General features: G+C 41.7%; 2 protein-coding genes across 13 annotated transcripts in view; one reads left to right on the top strand and one right to left on the bottom strand.

Annotated features, from left to right (window-relative positions):
* The window catches only part of prdm11 (PR domain containing 11), a 362,582-nt gene that overhangs the window by 250,355 nt on the left and 88,473 nt on the right, over positions 1-23,754 (top strand). The window lies entirely within an intron of this gene.
* Positions 1-23,754, bottom strand: part of LOC118396354 (AP-3 complex subunit beta-2) — a 96,500-nt gene that overhangs the window by 63,402 nt on the left and 9,344 nt on the right. For 4 of the 12 annotated variants that reach the window (XM_052465364.1, XM_052465363.1, XM_052465365.1 and 1 more), the window contains exon 1: positions 12,729-14,320. The exons of 5 other annotated variants lie outside the window; for them this stretch is intronic. In XM_052465364.1, the coding sequence (XP_052321324.1) occupies positions 12,729-12,988 (260 nt within the window). In that variant the 5' untranslated portion in view covers positions 12,989-14,320. Of the gene's footprint in view, positions 1-12,728; positions 14,322-23,754 lie in introns of those variants that run through there. 3 more of the 12 variants (XM_052465359.1, XM_052465362.1, XM_052465367.1) reach the window with 2 other exon arrangements.

Below are 23,754 nucleotides of genomic sequence, written 5' to 3'. Positions count from 1 at the left end.
TCCTGCCTGTTCGGGACAGCCTGAGCTGCCAGTCTGCAGGGAGCTGTCAGTCTGCAAGGTGCTGTCAGTCTGCATGAAGCAGCCAGAGCTGTCAGTCTGCAAAGAGCTGCCAGTCTGCAAGGAGCTGTCAGTCTGCAAGGAGCTGCCAGTCTGCAGGGTGCTGTCAGCCTGCATGGAGCAGTCAGAGCTGTCAGTCTGTATGAAGCAGCCAGAGCTGTCAGTCTGCAAAGAGCTGTCAGTCTGCAAGGAGCTGCCAGTCTGCAGGGTGCTGTCAGCCTGCATGGAGCAGTCAGAGCTGTCAGTCTGCAAGGAGCTGTCAGCCTGCATAGAGCAGCTAGATCCGCCAGTCAGCCATGATCTTCTAGATCTGCCAGTCAACCAGATTCTTCCAGATCTGCCAGTCAACCAGTCTTTTCCAGATCTGCCAGTTAACCAGAATCTTCCAGATCCGCCAGCCAGCCAGGATCTACCGGAGCCTACTACCTGCCTGAGCTTCCTCTCAGTACTGGGCTTCCTCTCAGTACTGGGCTTCCTCTCAGTACTGGGCTTCCTCTCAGTACTGGGCTTCCTCTCAGTACTGGGCTTCCCCTCAGTCCCGAGCTGCCCCTCAGTCCCGAGCTGCCCCTCAGTCCCGAGCTGCCCCTCAGTCCCGAGCTGCCCCTCAGTCCCGAGCTGCCCCTCAGTCCCGAGCTGTCCCTCAGTCCCGAGCTGCCCCTCAGTCACGAGCTGCTCCTCAGTTCAGTGGGGTTCTGGGTGAGGACTATTAGGCCATGGTCGGCGGCGAGGGTGGATTATCCCAGGACGCGAAGGGGAGGAACTATGACTTTAATGGAGTGGGGTCCACGTCCCGAGCCGGAACCGCCACCATGGACAGACGCCCACCCGGACCCTCCCTATGGTTTTGAGGTGCGTCCGGGAGTCCGCACCTTAGGGGGGGGGGGGGTTCTGTCACGCCTTGGTCTTAGTATTTTGTGTTTTCGTTAATTATTTGGTCAGGCCAGGGTGTGACATGGGTTTATGTTGTTGTATTGTTTTTTTTTTATTATTGGGATTGCGGCTGAGTAGGGGTGTTGTATGGGCTTGGCTGCCAGAGGCGGTTCTCAATCAGAGTCAGGTGATTCTCGTTGTCTCTGATTGGGAACCGTATTTAGGTAGCCTGGGTTTCGCTTTGTATTTCGTGGGTGATTGTTCCTGTCTCTGTGTAGTTTCACCAGATAGGCTGTAATTAGGTTTCACGTTCCGTTTGTTGTTTTGTAATTTGTATAGTTATTTCATGTATCGCTCTTCCTTCATTAAAGACATGAGTAACCACCACGCTGCATTTCGTTCCGACTCTCTTTTGACAAACGAAGAACGCCGTTACACTGTTGTGCTTCTGGCAGCTCCTCCCATCTCAGCCAAGGAACTCTGTAGTTCTGTCAGAGTGGTCATTCGGTTCTTGGTCACCTCCCTGACCAAGGTCCTTCTTACCTGGTTGTCAGAGTCTGGCTAGTTCTATATTTTTTCAATTTTCCAATGATGGAGACCACTGTGCTCTTGGAAACGTTCAACATTCTTAAAATAGTTTTATATCCTTTCCCATATATATACTGAATGCCTCATCACAATGCTATCTCACAGCTCTATGGACAGTTCCTTGGTATAGTTCCTGCTCTGACATGCACTGTCAACCGTGGGACTTTATACACGCCGTATACAAAACGTTAAGAACACATGCTCTTTCCATAACATAGACTGACTAGGTGAATCCCTTATTGATGGCACTTGTTAAATCCACTTCAATCAGTGTAGATGAAGGGGAGGTTAAAGAAGGATTTTTAAGCCTTGAGACAATTAAGACATAGATTGTGAATTTGTGCCATTCACAAAATATTTAAGTGCCTTTGAACATCGTTTGGCTGTAAGTGCCAGGCGTACCGGTTTGTGTTAAGCACTGCAACTCTGCTGGGTTTTTCACCCTCAGCAGTTTTCCGTGCGTATCAAGAATGGTCCACCACCCAAAGGATATCCAGTCAACTTGACACAACTGTGGGAAGCATTGAAGTCAACATGAGCCAGTAACTTAATATTAGGAAGGTGTTTTTCATGGTTTGTGCATTGAGTGTATAGCCAGATGTGTTTCTTTCTAAATCATGTCCAAACAATTGAATTGGCCACAGGCGGACTCCAATACAGTCGTAGTGACATCAAGGATGATCAAAGGAAATTGGATCCACCGGAGCACAATTTGGTGTGTCATAGCAAAGGGGTGTGAATACTTATGTAAATGAGATATTTCTGTTTATCATTTTCAATACATTTGCAAAAAAATCTAAAAACATGTTTTCACTTTGTCATTATGGGGGATTGGGTCAAGGGGTATGAATACTTTCTAAATATAGTGGGGTCCGAAATGATTGACACCTTTGATAAAAGCTGAGCTAAAATTAATGTATAAAATAAATAATTCAAAAAAAGTGAGCTAAATAGAATGCTAGTGCTCAGTGCTTCACCGAAATGTTGGTTACTTTTAGTTTTTTAAACTACTGTAATTGACCTACGTTGGTTCAATTATTTCAATTCCATTTATTTTTCTTCTTCTTTTTTTAGCTCAAGGAACATTTTGCAGTTTCTCTAGAGATAAATCACATCAAGCCCGAACTGCGCAATGTAGTAGGGAGTTGTAGTTTCCAACAGGCCAGTATTCTCCAAAGTTTAGAGCAAAAACGTGGTAATTAACTACGATGATCACAATCCATTGCACGCCTACTTGTCCGGTGTCACGACTTCTGCCGAAGTTGGCTCCCCTGCCTGTTCGGGCGGTGCTCAGCCGTCGCCGTCACAGTCCTACTAGCCGCCACCGATCCCTTTTTCGTTTGTCTGTTGGTTTTGTCTTATTAGTTTCACCTGTGTGAATTTTGGTTTAATTAGCTTCCCTATATGTAGTAGTTTGACCCGCCCTTGTTTTGTGCGGGATTGTCTTTTGTTATGTGTGTACATATTAGGTCGTGGTGTATTTTATTTTCTATACTGGACACCCTGTGGTTTTGGGTTGGCTGGTATAGTGTCCTGCGCCCTGTATTGTATTGGGCTTATCAGTTTGGTGTGCAATAGTAAAGCACTTTACTCCGTTACTCTCTCTCTGGGTCTGATTCCTGCACACACACCTAGTCCCGTGTGACATCCGGTCTGTGTTTTTTTTTACGCCTGCTACATTAAAAAGAGACAGAAGAATGCGCAATCGAGAGAGATAGAGAGCAGTTGCTTTGTGAGGTATTTCTACCTTAAAATACACAATCTAAGCAATTGATTGTTGATATTCAGAAGTCATAAAATAATGCCTTATTTACTTTGAAGAACTACTAAAATTGTGATTTTCTGATGACTTGGAGTGAAATAATAAAGTCATCAAATAAAACAAACGTAATATACACAACAACTGAAATATGTTAACAATCATATGTTAACAATTTATTACGGTTTTTGATTTCGATTTAGCTATTTTTTTAAACATGAAAATGCACTATGCATTATGTGAGTTGAATGCTGTAACAACATAATAAACTATTCATAAAAGTCCCATGATTGTAGTGTCTGCCCATTACTGCTTATCACATCATTTACTCACATTACTTTACTTTAATACAATATTTCAGTTGTTGTGTATTTGAATACTTTATTATTTTATCCCAAATTCTAATAGCATCACTATAAAGCTGCATGCTGCCTATGCTGTCTGACAAAAATCACAATTTTAGTTGTTTTTCAAAGTAATTAAGGCATACTTTTATGACGGCTCAATACTAATTATCATCACTTAGATCATGTATTTTCAGGTAGAGATACTTCTTGAAGAAACTGCTATCCCTTTTGATGGTGCATCCTTCTGTCTCTGCGTGAAGCAGGCGTAAAATAGGCGCCACATGGATTATGGTCATTGTAGTTAATTACCATGTTTTCTGCGCTAAACTATGTTGAATATTAGCCTGTTGGAAATTACAACTCCCAACTACATCGCACACTTTGGGCTTGATCTGATTTATCTCTAGAGAAACTCTGCAATGTGCGCGTTGAGCTCACAGAAGAAAAACAACGGGTAAATTAGTTGCTTAAAAAACATATAGAAAATTGCTCAGCACTAGCCAGCAGAGACCTCACATGAGTATCTGTACAGTTTTTCCCTTGGCAATCCTCTACTGACCAAACCACCCCAAGCCAGTTTCTCTAGAAGACACGTCATAGCACTGAGAAATAACAATACAGTAGCCGCCCCTGAAAGTCCCCCACTCCCACCTCTCTTCCAAATGAACGTCTATTGAAATGAGCCAGACTACAACAGGTTAGGCAAGGGAAGCAGACCTGGGTTCAAATACTATTTGAAATCTTTCAAATACTTAGTGTTTGCTTTCGCCAGCCTGGAGTGCCAGATGGGCGGGGTTTGGACTTTTGCCGCTATTCTATTGGTTCCATTGTGCCAGACAAACTCAATCTAACCCAGTTCAAGCATTTGAAATGCATTAAAATAGTATTTGAACCCAGGTTTGGAGGGTAGCAAACAGAATTTTAAAAACTGGCTAATTGAAAAGATTCCCCTGGGAGTCCGGGCTCTCCATAATTTAAATAGCTATGATATCTCTGCACAAGCCCAGGTTCTCCTGACTAGTTTCCAAGGCAACATAGAATGTGATAAAGTGAAGGGAAGTGATTTCCTGCCTCCGTCGTGTCTTTGTTGCAGCTGCATGCAGAGAAGCAGGCATGAAGTGTCTAACTCGGTGTGACACCGCAGTCTTAAGAGATCATTCCCCCAGGTACATTCCTTTTGAGGAAGACGGTCGTTCAAATTCACCTATCAATCAAGTCTCTTGATGTCATCTTTTGGGAGGCTGCTTGTTTCAGATCCCAGGAAGTGGCACTATCTCCTGCAATTGTGCCATTGAGCAACATACTTGTAAACAAAATCTTTACTTCAGGGGCACTGTACTATGGACCCTGACCCTGGGTTGCTCCCAAAATGTGGGCTGTCTGTTGGGGACAAAGCAGCATTTCCATCTCTGCAGATGGACTAATGATTGCTGACTAAAAGCAATATAATCAAAACAGTCATTAAAAGTCCATTAAATAACAGGACAGAGAGCACATCTGGCAAAGTAGACAGCCAAATGGAGAGCAAAATAGCCCTAGTCAATTGTGGGTAAAATAGCCAAGTGTGGGTTCGAAGACTGAAAAGACCATTCTTTCAACATAGCACCCATCTGCCATTGTCAGGAAAGCTCTTCTATAGGTCGTTATCAGTAAAACGTTACAATAAGGTGCAGAGCATTCTATTTGCCTTCTGGGGTGCAAGGAGACCCTCCGCTCCTCTAAAACCATTGCCAACTGCGTGCTATTTCCAAGGGATTGTTAAATAAATGTTAACTATTTGGTTGTAATGTTATCACCTCTTGAAGAGCATAGTCACGACTACACATTTCCGATTATTCCATGCAATACAATTGCACACATTTAGCTCAATCATCAGAGTTCTAGGCCAACAGCAAGTAGACCTAACTGCATGCTTTTTATGATCAGTAAACATATGAGAGGTTTGAGTGGTTTTGGTTAATTTCCCAGCCTTTGTGGGATCTGCCTGTCAAGCAGCAGAAGGGCGCATTTGCCGATGTAACATTACTGTAGGCTGATAATGTTTACTTTGAAAGCTACCAGTAAAAACGTTGTACAGTTGGCTAGACATAAATTGGTACCTTTTTCTCCAACCAAATGTCGGATTACCTAGCGAAGTTAGCTACCATGATCCCATTTTCAACATTGTATTTAAATAATGTTTAAACATGATTGCTGCTGACAGACATGATAGACTACATTGACTGATGGACCATATCAAATTGGCTACCTAGCTAACAACATATCAGGTCAATATGGCTAGTTAACAAGCTAACTTCAGGGATAAACTAGATCGCCATATTCAAATATTGTTTGATTTGCTTGCTATCTATATTAGGGATGACCATTAGGCCGACTGACAACTTTACCAAGACGATGTCAAGCTCTTTCCAAAAGCCTTATCGCTGACGAAGCAAGCTAAATTACAAATGGTTTGCTTTAGCTAGCTAGCTAGCCAAATGGATGTGGTTACACTCACGTATCTGAAAATAAATGATAAATGGATGTTTCCTGATTGCTGTATAACTCTGATGATGGAGGTAATTGTGGAATAGTCTGAAATTGGTAGTTTGACTATGCTCTTCAGTAGGTGATGATATTAAAACCAAATATAGTTATAACATTTATTTAACAATCCGTTGAAAACGGCACATAGTTTTCAATGGTTTTAGCAGAGCTGGAGATCTCCTTGCCTCCTAACAGCCAAACCAAACGCTAGTTTTATTGATAATGACCTATAGTGTTGAATGAAGCTTGGAGGGTCAGACAGGGAAAACTCTTAACTTCGTAGATGATGAAAAACGTAATATCTTTCGACATGGACCATTGTTTTGAGTTGATGTTGTGGCATTTTCTGTTTGACGTTTGATTTTTACATGCAAAGCGTTCAAACATATCAAAAGCTAAATCTGTTTCACTACAATCTGTTATATCCTTCGGTCCATATTTGATTAATTAAAAGATTACACAAAGGTACATAATCAAGTACAGGCAGGATTTCACAAGAAAAGCATGTACAACTTTAGGAGGGTATTATCCATGGGAGATTGCCTTAATTCCATTCAATCAGAAAAAGACAGAACATTTGATGCAGGCAGATAAAGACATCATTAAATGTTGCTGGGCCTGAGAAGAGGATTAAAGATTCAACAGAGCCAATTTTGCAACATTGAGTTCAGACGGAACTGAAATAGCTTATTCTCTCCTGAGGGTTGATTAGCATTTCTAGCTGAATTATGATTAGGAGGAACCCCTACTTTGGTCTCGTTACACTTCAGTGGAGGCTGTTGAGGGGAGGACGGCTAACAATAATGGCTGGAATGGAGCAAATGGAATGGCATCAAACACATAGAAAATGTGTTTTTTTTGTATTTGGTACCATTCCACTAATTCCGTTCCAGCCATTACCACGAGCCTGTCCTCCTTAATTAAGGTGCCACCATCCTACTGTGCTACACATTCATGCAGTGGCGACCCGTCATTCAGGGCAGGTGGGTCAAAGTTATTTTGGCATTAATACGTGTGACATATCAGTTTGCAAACAATGTCCAAAAAAATAAGCATTGGGTTAATAAAGCCACATACAAACAGTCTCTTTTTTGCTTTCTTGAGTAAGTGCTTTATGTGGTGGTGGTGGGGCAGCCAGCGGAAAATATGGAGCATAGGTGTTGATAATGTTCTCTAGTTGCACAATGATTAGCTCAGTGTTCTATCACTCGTGGGGACAGTATGTCAACACCAAGTCTAAGGGTAGACCTCGAAAATTCAAACTCCTTGGATGCTTCCATAGAGTTACATTAGAAGTGCCCATCTAAGAAGGCTTACGGTCATTGGCCACAGATAAAATGACGTCAAATCACATATCTAGAGTAGCTTTGATTGGACTGATCATGTCAACATCATACTTTCAAAATCTTAGCTAGCAGTCATCATCATGAATCAAGTCAACTATCTACTGGCAAATCCTTTTTAATCCTTGTCATATGAAGATAAACTATTAAGATAAATGATAGATAAAACGTATCGGTGCTCATCGGCCATTGGACATAAACATTTCAAAGGAATCAGTGACAGTGGCTAACTGCAAGCATTGCAAAGCAATCACTACTGCTATTCATTGGAGTGGCTGTGTGGTCCTAAATCTGTGATTAAGTGTCTCTTTTCCAAGTTTAAAATGATAAACATTCAACATTGGCCATGCTGTCAATGAAGCATGATTTGTGCCGTGCTCAAAACAACTGTTAACTCGGAACTGCGAAAACTTGACTTCAGTGAGTTCAAGACAACTTGGAATTTCGGAAAAAAAGAGCTTCAACTGGGAAATACATTTTGAACGGTTATCCAACTCAAAATTTTAAATCGGGAACTCTGGCCTTTTTCTAGAGCTATGACCTGAAGATCAATGACGCCATCGTGATTTGTGACACAGACAGGAGACACCGTTGAAAGCACCATAAACCCAGAGAATGCCAGACTTTGATGCCAAAATTTGCCCACGAAGGACCGCTGTGCCATCTTCCTGTTCAAGTGAGCATAGCACAACAAGGTGAGTCCAAAAATGTATTGTATGCTGCTGCATAAATGATGTAATATGCCAGGGAGATATGTATACTGTAGCTAAGAAACTAATACTAAGTGTATGTTGTGTAGTAAGCTGTTAGTAGCCCATGTGACTCACGTCAAATAATTTGGTATATTTACCCCTCTTAATTTTGCCTACTGTTCTGACTTGGTGGTGCACATGTAGCCTACATCTTGTTTTAGAGAAATGTAATCATCAAATTTCATAAGAACTTTCATTGTTTGTTTATATGCCACATTTATTTATCCTACGGTTCTGACTTGGTGTACAGGGAGAACACCATAACAACAGCCCATGTTCTGAATTCCTTCGCTGTACATTTCAAAAGTGCTAAACAAATAGTTATATTGACTACATCTGTACTAGCTCGCTCATTAATGTCTAAATCGAAATTACGGATTGCCTCTTATCCACTTGTCGTCCCTTTATGCCATAGTTTGTACATCTCAATTGCCATTAGAAACCACAGTTGATATGGCTGACTTGCTTAAACAAACATGTTTTCTTACAAGGCAGTAAATGAGGCTGAATGAACTGTTTCGTAGCCAGACAAGGCTCCACTGAAAGCCAGATGTAGCAGTGGTAAGATGTTGGGACTGCTTTATGTAGGCCCTAACAGTTTGTGGGCACTGTTTGTCACCGTTATAGTGCAACTAATGTATTGTTGTTGTTGTGTTGTGTAGTGGCTTTTCTGGCATGCATCCCACTTTTTGCTCCCCCCAAGATTTACATGCTAAAATCGCCACTGCATTCATGTTCCTCCGTGGCTTCTCTTGGTAGACTGTGCATTATTCAGTTATTTCGAAGGAACACTGGAAGCTTCATAGAGGAGAGCTAAAGGAGGACTACAGTTCCCATAAAGCAATGCACTGAACCATGCTTCCATGTAAAATTAAAATTGGGTAATAACTTAAAGTAAAAATGATTTTAGTGCTAGGTGAACTATCTTGCATTTGTCTCCTTATGAATACAAGTCATAATGTACATGATTGATCCTGCATGACCAAAGAAGCCTTTTTGGTGGCCATCTTCAAAACTAACACTTGATTCACTGTCGTTGTCAAATGTTAGTTTAGGAATGCCTTACACTCTCTTTCTCTCCTGCCAGTAAAGAAAGACAGATGGGTGAGTTGATCCAGAGCTAGTCAGATATCAAGTTCCACAGAGAAGGAACCTTACACCTATACTGGGTTTCACTGTCCTAGATCTTTGTCTTGCCCGGCAGAGAATAGCTTAATTTACAAACCCAGTACTCAATTATTTAACTTACCGAGGCATTGTAGAGCACTGGCCCAATGTCTGAATTGGTGGTCAGGTTACTGGTGGTCAGTTTATAAGATCAGCCAGAAGTTTCTAGCTATTTTGAACTATTTTAGAAGCCTTTCACAAACGCAAAGTAGGGTGCCTATGGCAGTTACTACAAAGTTAGAGTATGTACATGTATGTTTTACTGTGTATAAATCCATGGCAATGGCAGGGTAATTATACTGTATGTTTGTGCTAATGGATACAGAGCCTTCAGAAAGTATTCACACCACTTGACTTTTTCCACAATTTGTTGTGTTACAGCCTGAATTTAAAATAGAGTAAATTGAGATTTTGTGTCACTGGCCTACACACAATACCCCATAATGTCAAAGTGGAATTATGTTAAGACATTTTTACAAATTAATAAAAAATGAAAAGCTGAAATGTCTTGAATCAATAAGTATTCAACCCCTTTGTTATGGCAAGCCTAAATAAGTTCAGGAGTTAACTTTATGTCCTGAATGCAAAGCGTTATGTTTGGGGAAAACCAACACAACACTCTTCATATTTTCAAGCATGGTGGTTGTTGCATCATGTTATGGGTATACTTGTCATCTGCAAGGACTAGAGTGGTTTTTTTTGTGGATAAAAAGACATGGAATAGAGTTAAGCACAGGAGGACCTAGAGGAAAACCTGGTTCAGTCTGCTTTCCAAAGACACTGGAAGACAAATGCACTTTTCAGCAGGTCAATAACCTAAAGCACAAGGCCAAATATACACTGGAGTTGCTTACCAAGACAGCATTGAATGTTCCCGAGTGGCTTAGTTACAGTTTACACTTAAAATCGGCTTGAAAATCTATAGCAAGACTTGAAAATGGCTGTCTAGCAATAATCCACAACCAACTTGACAGATTTTGAAGAATTTTAAAAATAATATTATGCAAATATTTTACAATCCAGGTGTGCAAAGCTCACAACTGTAATCATTGCCAAAGATGATTCTAACACGTATTGATTCAGACGTGTGAATACTTATGTAAATGAGATATTTCATGGTTTAATGAAAAACTCATGAGGTTCCAGCCGGAGTCCTGATCAGTAGATCAAACAACACAAAAGTGCTGCTGTGTTGTGAACCTCAACATGCAGAAACTTCCTAACTGAAGTAGTCAGTTTAGCTTCCAGCTAGAACAAGCTCGTACTGTGACAGTCACATCCATAAAACTAAACATAGAAGCGGCCTCTTCTTGCATTCGAAATTCGACTAAAAAAGGCTCATGTAATTTACACCACCCATGAATTCACATAAATTGACTAAGAAACTTTGAGAATCTACAATGTCCTCATGCCTCTGCTAAACTATCCATTGGTTCTCAAGAACAGCTACATTTGCTTGAATTCTCTGAGGAGAGACTACTAGTGTTTTTTTTTTTACGACAGCGCAAAAACAGACTGGACCCTTTTGAACCCTGTGTACAGCTCAAACCTCTGGGATCAGGAGAGAGGCCTTGAGAACACAAAACCAAAATAAAAAAAGACATCTAGAGCAACTGTTTCATACCCTGTGCTCTTTAAACATTTACTCTCTTACGGCAGCTGAGCTGTAGACATGCACACACAAAAACAGAAGCAATTGAGGTGAGAAGCTTACATTCTGTTGGCGATGGAAACACAGGAGTAAAGAACATAAATGACTAATACGTGTGAGCGCGTGTGTCTGAGTAACTCCAGAGCAGCAGGTGCGACCGAGGTTTTTTCCAGGCATTTTCAGCAGTACATAACCTAGCGGTGTGCTTATTTCTGAGGTCCAAACACTAGCCGAATGATGAAGGCTACATATAGAAATTAACAAATTGGGTGTGCGAATTTCCATGTGGAGTTGATAAACATCAACAAATAGGGCACTGACAGCTGTCAGTGTAGCTAGCTAGCTAATGTTATCTGTTGTTGCATTTATTTTATTTGAACAACACCGTATTCAAAAGATTAACCAGCTGTCTCAATGGCTGGATTTGTCATAAGCATTGACTTAAGGAAAGCTACTGGCAAACGAATCTGCTATAGGAATACTTAGAAATAATAAGATGACGTTCCAGGTTATATGGATAACTATTGACAGATAGCTGACATGCGTTTTTCTACATTGTAATGGACACGGTGCAACCATTGGTAGGTAGGCTGCTGGCATACTTCGGCTTCGGTACAGCAAAGCTAGGTCAGCCCGTGCTCATGTTTCTCACAGGGGAAGTGAAATTAAAGGCTACAATGACTTTGCTCATGACCATGCATGCCACAAATGAAATGTTTTACTTGAATTTTCTTCTGCGGGTGCTTGCTCATTATCTGAATTTACACTTGTGGTTTCTAGCTAACGTCACAACAATAAAAGCCGTGGAGAATTGAAGTAAAGCAAAACTTTAGTGGTCAAAACCATTCATGTTGGGGCAACGGGGGGAGCGGGTTTTCAAAATCAAGTAATTATATTTCTAAAATGGTCACACATTTTTAATACAAACTATCTCAAATTGTTAACATTTTCAAATTATGATAATTTTCTGTTTAAAAAAAAGTGGAGGTGCAAAAACAAGTTTGTGCACCTTATTTTAATTTGCTCCATGGCTCAGGCGGCCAAGTAGATACAAGGCTGTTTGGCTCATCTCAGTCACGAAGAGGAATAACTTTGCAGTGGTTTCTGATGAATAAAAAATGCCATGCTGGTGGGTGGTAACAATCAAATAAAACCCAGGCCTGTAACGAAACGTAGGCTGATAATAATTTGTATGTCATATCATAGGAATAGTCACCGCATTCACACGCATTGTACAAAGTCGGCAGTTTTGATTTGTTACTTCAAGCTTAAATATATCATACTTTGACTAAAACGATGACTTTACTGACTTAAATCGTTGTGCAACATCATGGGTAAGCTCTGGCCATCGTCTTTCAGCTCAAAAAAAGTAGATTTCTACTGGTGTGGGCGTTTAACAGCAGTATTATTAACATAGATTACTGTTTTCACAAGGCCTGGAAGCAACAGGCATATAGTGTTCAGAGTTTGTGTGTGTACACAAGGTGTTTTCACATCCCAGGTGTGTGTGTGTTTATTCTTATCTAATTACGCTTGTCTCTTTCTCATTATGTCTAATTACTGTCGTCTGCATACTCACTCATCAGTAACACACGTACGCAAGCGTTTTCATGTCTGTTTATGCACATATTTACACGGCACATGTGTCTCATGCTGATGGCACCCTACCGCAAAGGCTGGGTCACAAGGCTGGATAAACTGCCTCCCCCTTCCTCCAGGTGGGCCCGCTCCTCCTGGTCTCCACCTCCGCTGCCAAACCGGATGTGGCGCGGGTCGTTGGGCTCCCCGTTGTACCAGTTATGGTTTCCACCATCCGGGGTCATCACAGGGCTTTTGGCCTCATCCTGCTGCCCCATCTGGTCCTGCGCCGTTTTCACCATATTCATCGCGTTCACCGGCAACTGGAGGAGCTTTTGCATGGGCGTCATGGCTAGCGTCGTAGAGTCCTTTCCCGAGAAGAAGCCCAATCGCAACCTTATGGACTGAAGACCTCAAAAAAACCTAGACCTTCTTAGATCGTTTCCATATGGCGTAGCTGTAGATGTGGGGTACTGGAATGAGGATTGGAGAAGGTAGATCCAACAGTGGGTGTCCACTTTCATTCTCCAGAAGCTAATGTGGTGAATACAGTCATTAACAACAAGCCTAAACTCTTGGTATCTTCCTTTGAGATGGTCCTACTGAGCTGGAGATAATGACTGATTCACTATGGATATTCCTTTGAAGAGGAGATAATGACTTATTCACTATGGATATTCCTTTGAAGAGGAAATAATGATGCGTCAGGTCTTGCCTTGGATGAAGCCTTAATGATGACGAGTGCTGACAGCTTCCTCTGACACCACATAGAAACACAGCCTTACAGTTGCTCTTCTCGTGTGAACCGTACGCTCCGCTATGCTAGGGCTGTCTAAGGGAGTCCAGTGAAGCAACAGTAGACTGCACAGCACAGTGAGTAGCAAGTAGGTGCTGAGGATAGAAGGCGTGGATGGAGTTCCCTCCCTTTATTTTTCCTCCTTCGCTTCCTGTTCTTCTCCTTCTCTTGCTCCTCTCATGGGGAAAGGAGCTCCGTCTGCATCTCCGAGGGTTTGGCGTCTGGCGCTGATCTCCAGTGTTGCTCTGCACCGATGGCATAGCCCCCTTCTCTCCCTCCTTCCTCCTTCTCCGCCACGTTAGCAGCTACCACCCCTCCCTTCTCCTCCCTTCTCCTCCTCACTCCTCCCCCTCTCCCTCTCCATCTCGTGTGTACGCAGGTTTTCCGACGCTCTGCTCCGTTACATCTCTTGCTCTGCCTTGACTCCAGTGCACTCCTCTCGCCTGAAACTGTATTTGTCTCTCATCGCTTGCTCTCTTCTCCCCACCATCTTTATCTCCATCATGCTTAGTTCCCCTCTTCTTCACCTGATCTTGTTCCCTTCGTTCACCACCCCTCCCTGTTTCCTTGCTTGCTTCCTTCTGGTTACATTATCTTTGTCCATGCCCTCTTTTCTCTCCCTTCGTTTTCCTGTTCCCTCGCTCTCTTGCCTTACATGACTCAGCTTTCACAGCAGTGTCGTGGTGATGATGTTGCTCTTTCTCACACGCACACTCCTCCTCGTTCTTCCGATCAACAGTGCCACCTAACAACAAGAATCCTTTCTCTCTGCCTCTCTCTCATTCCTTAATCTCTCTCATTCCTTCCCCTCTTCCTCTCTCATTCCTTAATATCTCTCATTCCTTCCCCTCTTCCTCTCTCATTCCTTAATATCTCTCATTCCTTTCCCTCTTCCTCTCTCTCTTCCTCTCTCATTCCTTTCTCATTCCTTTCTCTCTTCCTCTCTCATTCCTTTATGCCTCACATTCTCTCTTTTTCCTTTCTATTATTCCTTTCTCTCTGTCTCTCTCTCATTCCTCTTTCTCTCGGAGGCTATAATGTAATGGGTTAATTTATAGCCAGAGAGAGACTGTGGGATTGTGGAGGACTGATGGCCATGATGATGGCCCCGTGTGTGTGTGTGTGTGTGTGTGTGTGTGTGTGTGTGTGTGTGTGTGTGTGTGTGTGTGTGTGTGTGTGTGTGTGTGTGTGTGGGGGCTGATCGAGGTAAGGGAGTGCCGCACTGAAGCAAAGGAACATTAAATCACATCCTTTACTAAAGGGGCCTAGGTTGCTAGGCAAGGGTACTAAATTACCCCCTTCAGTAAGGGGCTAGGACACAGAGATGTGGCCCATGTTCTGTTCAGTGCTACGGTTCCAGAAAACACAGATTTAGCATCAAAGTCAGGTTTTATTGCTTGTATCTGTACTGAATCTAACACACTAAATTAAACATGTCAGATGCATAAAACCTCAACAATTCTCCAATTTGCTTTTTCATGGTATGGTATGTCTCTCTTTCTCTGCAGTATTACTGGTACCATCCCCCACCTATCTCCTTTCACCATTTCTCACCAGGATGCCTGAAACTGTGACATCACGCTCTAGTGAATTACACACACACACACACACACACACACACACACACACACACACACACACACACACACACACACACACACACACACACACACACACACACACACACACACACACACACACACACACACACACACACACACACACACAGCCATTGTGGCACATAAACAGTTTCTCCTCACAGCTCGACATCATCTCATCAGTCAGCCCTGCTGCACTCTCTGCTACTCATGCCAAGTAAATTGCCCACCATCCAACAGACTAGGATACTATGACATTTCATCTTCAACTGAATTTGTCCGATACACACTCCTGTTTCAGAGACCGAGAAAGAAGGCGAGACAGAGACACAGAGACTGATCCCCAATGACCGGACCGATCTAGAAATTATAATTATTAGTTAGATAGGATGCAAGGTGATTTACAGATCTCCTCAAACACACACACACAGATAAAGAGACCGAGACTGCGAAATCAATTGAATAATAGAGGAATTGTTCAATTATTCATTGTCAATTAACACTGAGTGACATTGTTGTAATCAACAATCAAGTGAACACTGCAAACAACCAAACCAAGATGGCCGCTTAGATGGCATACAAACATATGGAGTCTTCTGAGAAATAAACAGAGAGGATGAGTAGGTGTGGGCCACAGGAGAGAGACATTTTTCAGAGAAAAAGCCAGACAAAAATCAATGACATTTAGAGAGAGGCAGGGGAGGGAAAATAAAGACGATATCAGAACAGACAGTCACACGTACTCCGAGGAGGTGAGAGAGAGGAGAAAGATCAAGTGAAGTGAGCAAAAGCGAAGGAGTCAGGGGAAGCAATGTATTATACACAGTGCCTACAGAAAGTATTCACACCCCTTAACTTTTTCCACATTTTGTTGTGTTAGATTTTGTGCCAGTGGCCTACACACAATACCCCATCATGTAAACATGGGATTATGTTTTTGCACATTTATACAAATTAATACAAAATGAAAAGCTGAAATGTCTTGAGTCAATAAGTATTCAACTCCTTTGTTATGGCAAGCCTAAATAAGTTCAGGAGTAAAGATATGCTTAACAAGTCACTCTGTGTGCAATAATAGTGTTTAAAATTATTTTTGAATGACTACCTCATCTCTGTACCCCACACATACAGATTGTAAGGTCCCTCAGTCGAGCAGTACATTTCAAACAAAGATTCAACCACAAAGACAAGGGAGGTTTTCCAATATCTCGCAAAGAAGGGCACCTAGATGGGTAAAATAAAGAAAATGCAGACATTGAATATCCCTTTGAGCATGGTGAAGTTATGAATTACAATTTGGATGGTGTATCAATACACCCAGTCACTACAAAGATACAGGTGTCCTTCCTAACTCAGTTGCCGGAATGGAAGGAAACCACACCATGCGGCCAATTGTGAATTTAAAACAGTTACAGAGTTTAATGGCTGTGATAGTTTTCTCCTGAGGATGGATCAACAACATTGTTGTTACTCCACAACACTAACCTAAATTACAGAGTGAAAAGAAGGAAGCATGTACAGAATAAAATGATTCCAAAACATGCATCCAATAAGGCACTAAAGTAAAACTACAAAAAATGTGGTGCAAATCCAACACAAACCATCACTTCATACACTATGTATACAAAAGTATGTGGACACCCCTTCAAATTAGTGGATTCGGCTATTTCAGCCACAGACGTTGCTGCCAGGTATCTAAAATCGAGCACATAGCCATGCAGACAAACATTGCCAGTAGAATGGCCTTATTGAAGAGCTCAGTGACTTTTAATGTGGCACCGTCATAGAATGGCAACTTTCCAGCAAGTCAGTTCATCAAATTTCTGCCCTGCTGGAGCTGCTCCGGTCAACTGTAAGTGTTGTTCTTGTGAAGTGGAAACATCTAGGAGCAACAATGGCTCAGCCGCGAAGTGGTAGACCACACAAGCTCACAGAATGGGACCGCCGAGTGGTGAAGCGCGTAGCGTGTAAAAATCGGCGGTCCTCGGTTGCAACACTTACTACCAAGTTCCAAACTGCCTCTGGAAGCAACGTCAGTACAATAATTGTTCGTTGGGGGCTTCATGAAATGGGTTTTCATGGCCGAGCAGCCGCACACAAGCCTAAGATCACCATGCGCAATGCCATGCGTCGGCTGGTGTGGTGTAAAGCTCACCGCCATTGGACTCTAGTGCAGTGGAAACGCGTTCCCTGGAGTGATGAATCACGCTTCACCATCTGGTAGTTTGACGGACGAACATGGCAGATACCAGGAGAATGCTACCTGCCGAATGCATAGTGCCAACTGTAAAGTTTGTCATGGTTCGGGCTTGGCCCCTTAGTTCCAGTGAAGGGATCTTAACTCTACAGCATACAATTACATTAAATTCTAGACGATTCTGTGCTTCCAACTTTGTGGCAACAGTTTGTGAAGGACTTTTCCTGTTTCAGCATGACAATGCCCCCGTGCACAAAGTGAAGTCTGTCAGAAATGGTTTGTCAAGATCGGTGTGGAAGAACTTGACTGGCCTGCACAGAGCCCTGACCTCAACCCCATCGAACACCTTTGGGATGTATTGGAATGCCGACTGTGAGCCAGACCTAATCCCCCACAATCAGTGCCCGACCTGACTAATGCTCTTGTGACTGAAAGGAAGCAAGTCCCCGTAGCAATGTTTCAACATCTAGTGGAAAGCCTTCCCAGAAGAGTGGAAGCTGTTATAGCGGCAAAGTGGGGACAAAATCCATATTAATCCCCATGATTTTAGAATGAGATGTTCAAAAGCAGGTGTCCACATACTTTTGTAATGTAGTATATTTTCAAGCATGGTTGGTGGTGGTTGCATCATGTTATGGGTATGCTTGTTGTCGGCAAAAACTAGAGTTTTTTTTAGGATGAAAATAAATGGAATAGAGCTAAGCGCAGGCAAAATCCTAGAGGAAAATCTACTTTCCAACAGACACTGGGAGACAAATTCAACATTCAGCAGGACAATAACCTAAAACACAAGGCCAAATATACAATAGAGTTGCTTACCAATATGACATTGAATGTTCCTGAGTGGCCTAGTTACAGATTTCACTTAAATCAGGTTGAAAATCTATGGAAAGACTTGAAAATGGCTCTCTAGCAATGATCAACAACCAAATTGACAAATGAATTATTTGCAAATAATGTGCAAATACTGTACAATCCAGGTGTGCAAAGGCTCTTAGAGACTTACCCAGAAATATCCAGAACTGTAATTGCTGCTGATTCTACAATTTATTGACTCAGGGGTGTGAATACTTATACTTTAATATTTCTATATTTAATTTTCAATATATTTGCAAACATTTCTAAAAACATGTTTTCACATTGTCATTATGGAGTGTTGTGTGTAGATGGGTAAAAAACAACAACATTTAATCCATTTTGAATTCAGGCTGTAACAAAATGTGGAATAAATCAAGGGGTATGAATACTTTCTGAAGGCCCTGTAGACTACTGTCGAGATCTTACTCCGAGGGAGTAGTTCGCTGGGGTGAGAATGGTGCTGTTGACAGGTTTCGAGACATCAAATCCCACAAACCTTAAAACCTGCTCTCTTCTATTATCCTTGAATACAGTCTATGGTTCCTCCACAGAGAATACAATGGACTTAACCGGACTTAGCTTCACAACCACGCCTCAACCAACGCAGGCTTAGCAAGACATTTATTCTCTTCCTTCTCCTGCCTGTTAGTCGATGACTCATTGCTAATAGAAGAACACATTACGTAGGGACATACAGTAGGCCTCCGTGACTAGAGAATCTTCTGATGTTTAGCATCATGCTAACAGAGGATGATACTAGTCGGCTGGCGTATTGCTCAGCAGGGTGGGACTGTAAATTAGATTTCAATAGATAATGAAGTTATCGATTTTGACAAATGAAAGGAAGGCAAAACTTGTAGAGATTACTAGCCTGGTCCCAGAGCTGCATATACTGTTTATCCAACTCCTATAGTTGTTTTGGCACAAAACAGATCTGGGACTGGGCTAGTAGATTACGCTACCAAGACAACAACCTATTCAAATAACCTACCCAAAATAACGAGGAGGAACATCTTGACTTTACTGTGTGTAAGCAGTTAGTGGTTTGTCTTTGGCTTACATGACAACATGGAGAATGTTTGTGCAGAAACATGAACATTCGTTCATCTGCTACCTCCATCTCCCAGCTGTGTGAATGGCACATTGAAAAAGCAATCCTCTCCAAGGTCTTAATGCTTTTTCTCCAAGAACGTCACTTCATCCTACATCTCAACTCAAAATGTTATATTGGAACCAATGTTTGCTATATTTCTTTATCTTCGAAAATTTCAGGTCTGCTGACAGAAAACAGAAAACGGTGCATCTTCCGGCACAACGTGTTTAATGTTAACACTGAGGCTGTACCCGCTTTAAGTTAGTTTTAACAATGGTCAAGTAAGCTACTGTGGCTATTTGATCATAATGTAGGCCTACCAGAGTGTCTCAAAATAAAACAAAATGAGACAAAAGCAAGCACTTTACCCTATAGCTCTTCAAAGATGTCTAGAAATGCACACGTTTTGTGCTCTTGTAGGAAGCAATCACTCCCCCATTGCTGACTACAAATTATCTATAACTGGGCTAATAACTTATTAACTAGCAAAGGATATGAACAAATGTACACACCTCGCTACATGTAACTCACTTTGATCTCAAAACAAGCTCATCTACCCACAACCGCTGATGCTGTAAAAACAGTCCAGTTTAAAGTGAATGGCACAGATCCATGAATGGCAATGGTCTATTTTCATATAGGCCTACTGCATCTGATTGGTAATGGCGCACCGGTCTGTGCAGAGTACATGCCTGCGTCGTGCCAGTCAATTAAATAAAATCATACTCTGATGTGTTCTGCCTACAACAAAATCTCCTGTATTGTTAGTTTTGCATACTAAGTCTTGCATAGTTCATTTTGTTTTGTTATGTTGCATTGAAAGTGGCTAATTGATTCGATCACAATTCCCAAAGTAAAGGGAAAAGTGCTAATATTTCTGCTGCTTGGCAGTCCAGGAGAGCTGTGCTTTAGAGGGAACATTGATTGTAACCCCACTTCATCCTAATTCATTCAATGCAAAATTTAAGGATGCAAATGGACAATTTGTGAAAAAGCCAAACAGATCCACAAATGGCATCAATCTGTCACGTTTGCGATGACATGGCAGAGAAAAATGCCCTGAGCAACATGGAATGTGGTGGTGACTCGGGCAGGTTTCCAAGGCAACAGCATTTCCTCTGCCATGTTTATACAGAGACCAGACGACTTGCCATCCTGTGCACCTGGGATACAACAGAACAATGCAAACATGCTGGGTAATTGCACATCAGACAAAAACTAGCTTTCGAGTGGCCATTATTGAACAGGTGACTATGTGCTGCTGCTGCTATGACAATCTAAAACTGGATTTAAAGCTGTACGATGGAGGCATATTGTGTGTGTTGTTGTCTCATCTAGACATGTCATATAAGCATGGTTTGGGGTCCAACTTTAAGAAATATCTCGTGCACAAACCAGTTTGTTCAAGCTCTGTAGTAATTGTTGTTGCTGCTATGACAATCTAAAACGGGATTTAAAGATGGGCGATAGTAGTATATTCTCTGTGTGATTTCTCAACTAGACCTGCAATATAGGATAGGCTAAGGGTTAAACTTTTAAAATGTCCATGCACCAGTAGTTTGTTCGGCTCTCCATGTCCTGTAAAAGCCCATTTTCTATGGCATACATTATATGTGCCACTGCCACTAAATCAATCTCTCATTTGAAAGGCCTCAGCTAGATATCTTTCCCATTATGTATGATACCATAAAAAAATTAACTGAATGTACAAAATATTAGGAACACCTGCTCTTTCCATGACAGACTGAGCAGGTAAATCCAGGTGAAAGCGACAGGTGAAAGCGACAGTATGATCCCTTATTGATGCCACTTAAATCCACTTCAATCAGTGTAGATGAAGGGGAGGAGACAAGTTAAAGAAGGATTTTTAAGAAGCCTTAAAATGATTGAGACATGGATTGTGTATGTATGCCATTCCAGCTCTCTCTCCAGATTTTTAGAAGTTCAGCTGTGGAGCTACGAAGAAGACAGGATCATTTTTTTAAAATGACATTGCTGCAAAATAAAATCTCTGCTTAGAACATAAGATTGCACAGCTAACCAAACATTTCTGCTGAATACATGGTATATACTGTAAAGCTTTGATACAATAACCATGTTTCCATCCACATTTTGTATTTGAGTAAAATCATACCATATGAAAAGAAATCACAACAGCTGTGATGGAAACAGGATGTTACTGTACATTTTTTATAAATGCAGACAGATAATTTGTTCGTTCGACAGTGTGGGATATGTTTTATGTCGGTAAAATTAGTTATGTGAGAAATGGCACTAAGAAGCAACTTTATGCGCAAATATTGATATAACAACCATCATATCGAAGTAAACTTGGAGTCACGCGATGATACGGTGAGTGGTCCTCCTACCACTACTCGGGAAACTATGAAGTTTATTAGGCTACGGATTAAATAAATGATGATGAACTTCACAGGGTGGTGAAAGTGCACAGTTATCTTGATGCTCCTTTCTAATAAATATCGAGGGCCTTATTCTGGTAACATGATGATTGACGCTGTCACGTTCTGACCTTTATTTCCTTTGTTTTGTCATTATTTAGTATGGTCAGGGCGTGAGTTGGGTGGGCAGTCTATGTTTGTTTTTCTATGTTTTGGGGTATTTCTATGTTTCGGCCTAGTATGGTTCTCAATCAGAGGCAGGTGTCATTAGTTGTCTCTGATTGAGAATCATACTTCGGTAGCCTGGGTTTCACTGTGTGTTTGTGGGTGATTGTTCCTGTCTTTGTGTTTTGCACCAGATAGGGCTGTTTTGGGTTTTCACGTTTCTTGTTTTTGTTAGTTTGTTCATGTGAAGTGATTTATTAAAACATGAATCAAAACAACCACGCTGCGCTTTGGTCCGCCTCTCCGTCAATGGAAGAAATCCCTTACAGATGCTTAACTGCCATTTGACAAATACACATTTTCTCGCTCTTACCCATAATAATCTCATCATGTAGACTAGCCTACCCACACTTTAACAGCGAGCTGTTGGCTAGAGCACACGTTGCCAACTCCTCAGTAACGAAAGTAGCTATTGGCTGTCCTAAAAGTCGCTAAATGAATTTGCATAATTGGACATGTGCATGCGATTGTGATGGATGCTGTATGAGAGAGGAATAACGTCGTAGGAGAGACAAAAAAAGTGAGTAAAAAACACCCTAAATATGTTTAGAACTACAAATGAGCCAGCTGCAGAGAGTGGCACAACACAGCGAATAAGAACCAGATATTTGAGGCCATACTCCTTCAGCACTTTATGGACTCCATTGTTAATCCCCATCATAACAGAGACATTGTTAGTCCCTATCCCCAGGAGTTTCTCTTTTTTTAAGACAACACTTCGAGGAAAGCCACAACAGCACGGGCTAAAGATTTGGCATCTCCTCCCTCCAACTCAACAAGCCCCAGAAATGTTGATACAATTGTCTGCTTGGTGTCACGAAAGTACCCCCAGGTACTTAGAAACACTTACATCCGTGGACTCAACGAGGAGGAAGCTGAAACGCTGGTCACCTACATCTGCGACCAACGTTTTCAGAAAGTATGTTGCCAGAACACCATTAATCATTTCTGTGCACTTTGTCCTGTGCATTTTGAAGTGGGTAGCAGCAGTGGAGTCTGAGAAAGCAGCTCTACATGCTTCTCCAATGTGATCACATCCCAGCATGGAACAGTGCGATAGCTAATGCCATGGTGGCCTCAGTCTTGGTGGCCTCAACTTTTTTAACCATAAATGGCAGCTTGTTTTGGGTGGAACTGTTATATAAGGCTTTGCCTTTTGAGTATGTTTTTGAGTTGTCATGTGTTTTTTTTTTACATCATTACGTTTGGCATAGAAATCAGCCTTACAATACAGGCAGTATGCCCGTGTATCAACTCCAATAAATGGCTCTGAATTCAGGGTTTGATTCCCACTTCTTTCTGTATTTTGGGTGTACAGTTTAGACTGAGACAAGATGAGCGAGCCAGCTAGATGTTTAGCTTATGTCACAGAGAGGCACACACACAGTGGACAAGGTGAGTAAGTGACTGAGGCTGTGTGAGTCAAATGCAGTGATTTATTTTCGTGCAGTTTATTTATTTCAGACAAAAAACAGCAGCACCCATTGCTCGTTGAGAAGAGTCTCCAAAAGTCTCCAATAACACCAGAAAAAGTCGGTAGTCGATTTTTTTGAAAAATTGTCGCTAGAGGGGTCTGAATACTCGCTAAATATAGCGACAAAGTCACTAATTTGGCTACACTGGCCAAGACCAGAGTAGTCACATTTGCTATTTAATGCAACAGTTTTTGTAGCAAAACTACGGTAGAGTTGAAAAAGCGATGGAAACACATTTAACTTTAGATTTTTATTCGGTACATGAAAAATGTTGTGTGCAGTACGTCATCACGCACTGAATGGAAAATGCGCATCTTTTCTTTTTGCAGATTTGAGAATATTTGCATTAAAATCTGTAGCCAATTGGATGGAAACCTAGCTATTAAGTGGCCAAGAATAATTATATTGTTTTGAAAATTGTGAAGTTACACTTGATATCCCAATTCACAAAATGCACCTTCACTCTTTCTGTGTG

This window comes from Oncorhynchus keta, chromosome 17, assembly GCF_023373465.1.
Source record: "Oncorhynchus keta strain PuntledgeMale-10-30-2019 chromosome 17, Oket_V2, whole genome shotgun sequence".
Lineage (NCBI taxonomy): Eukaryota > Metazoa > Chordata > Actinopteri > Salmoniformes > Salmonidae > Oncorhynchus > Oncorhynchus keta.
The sequence above is the reverse complement of the archived record's forward strand: the minus strand, read 5'-3'. Positions and strand labels throughout refer to the sequence as shown.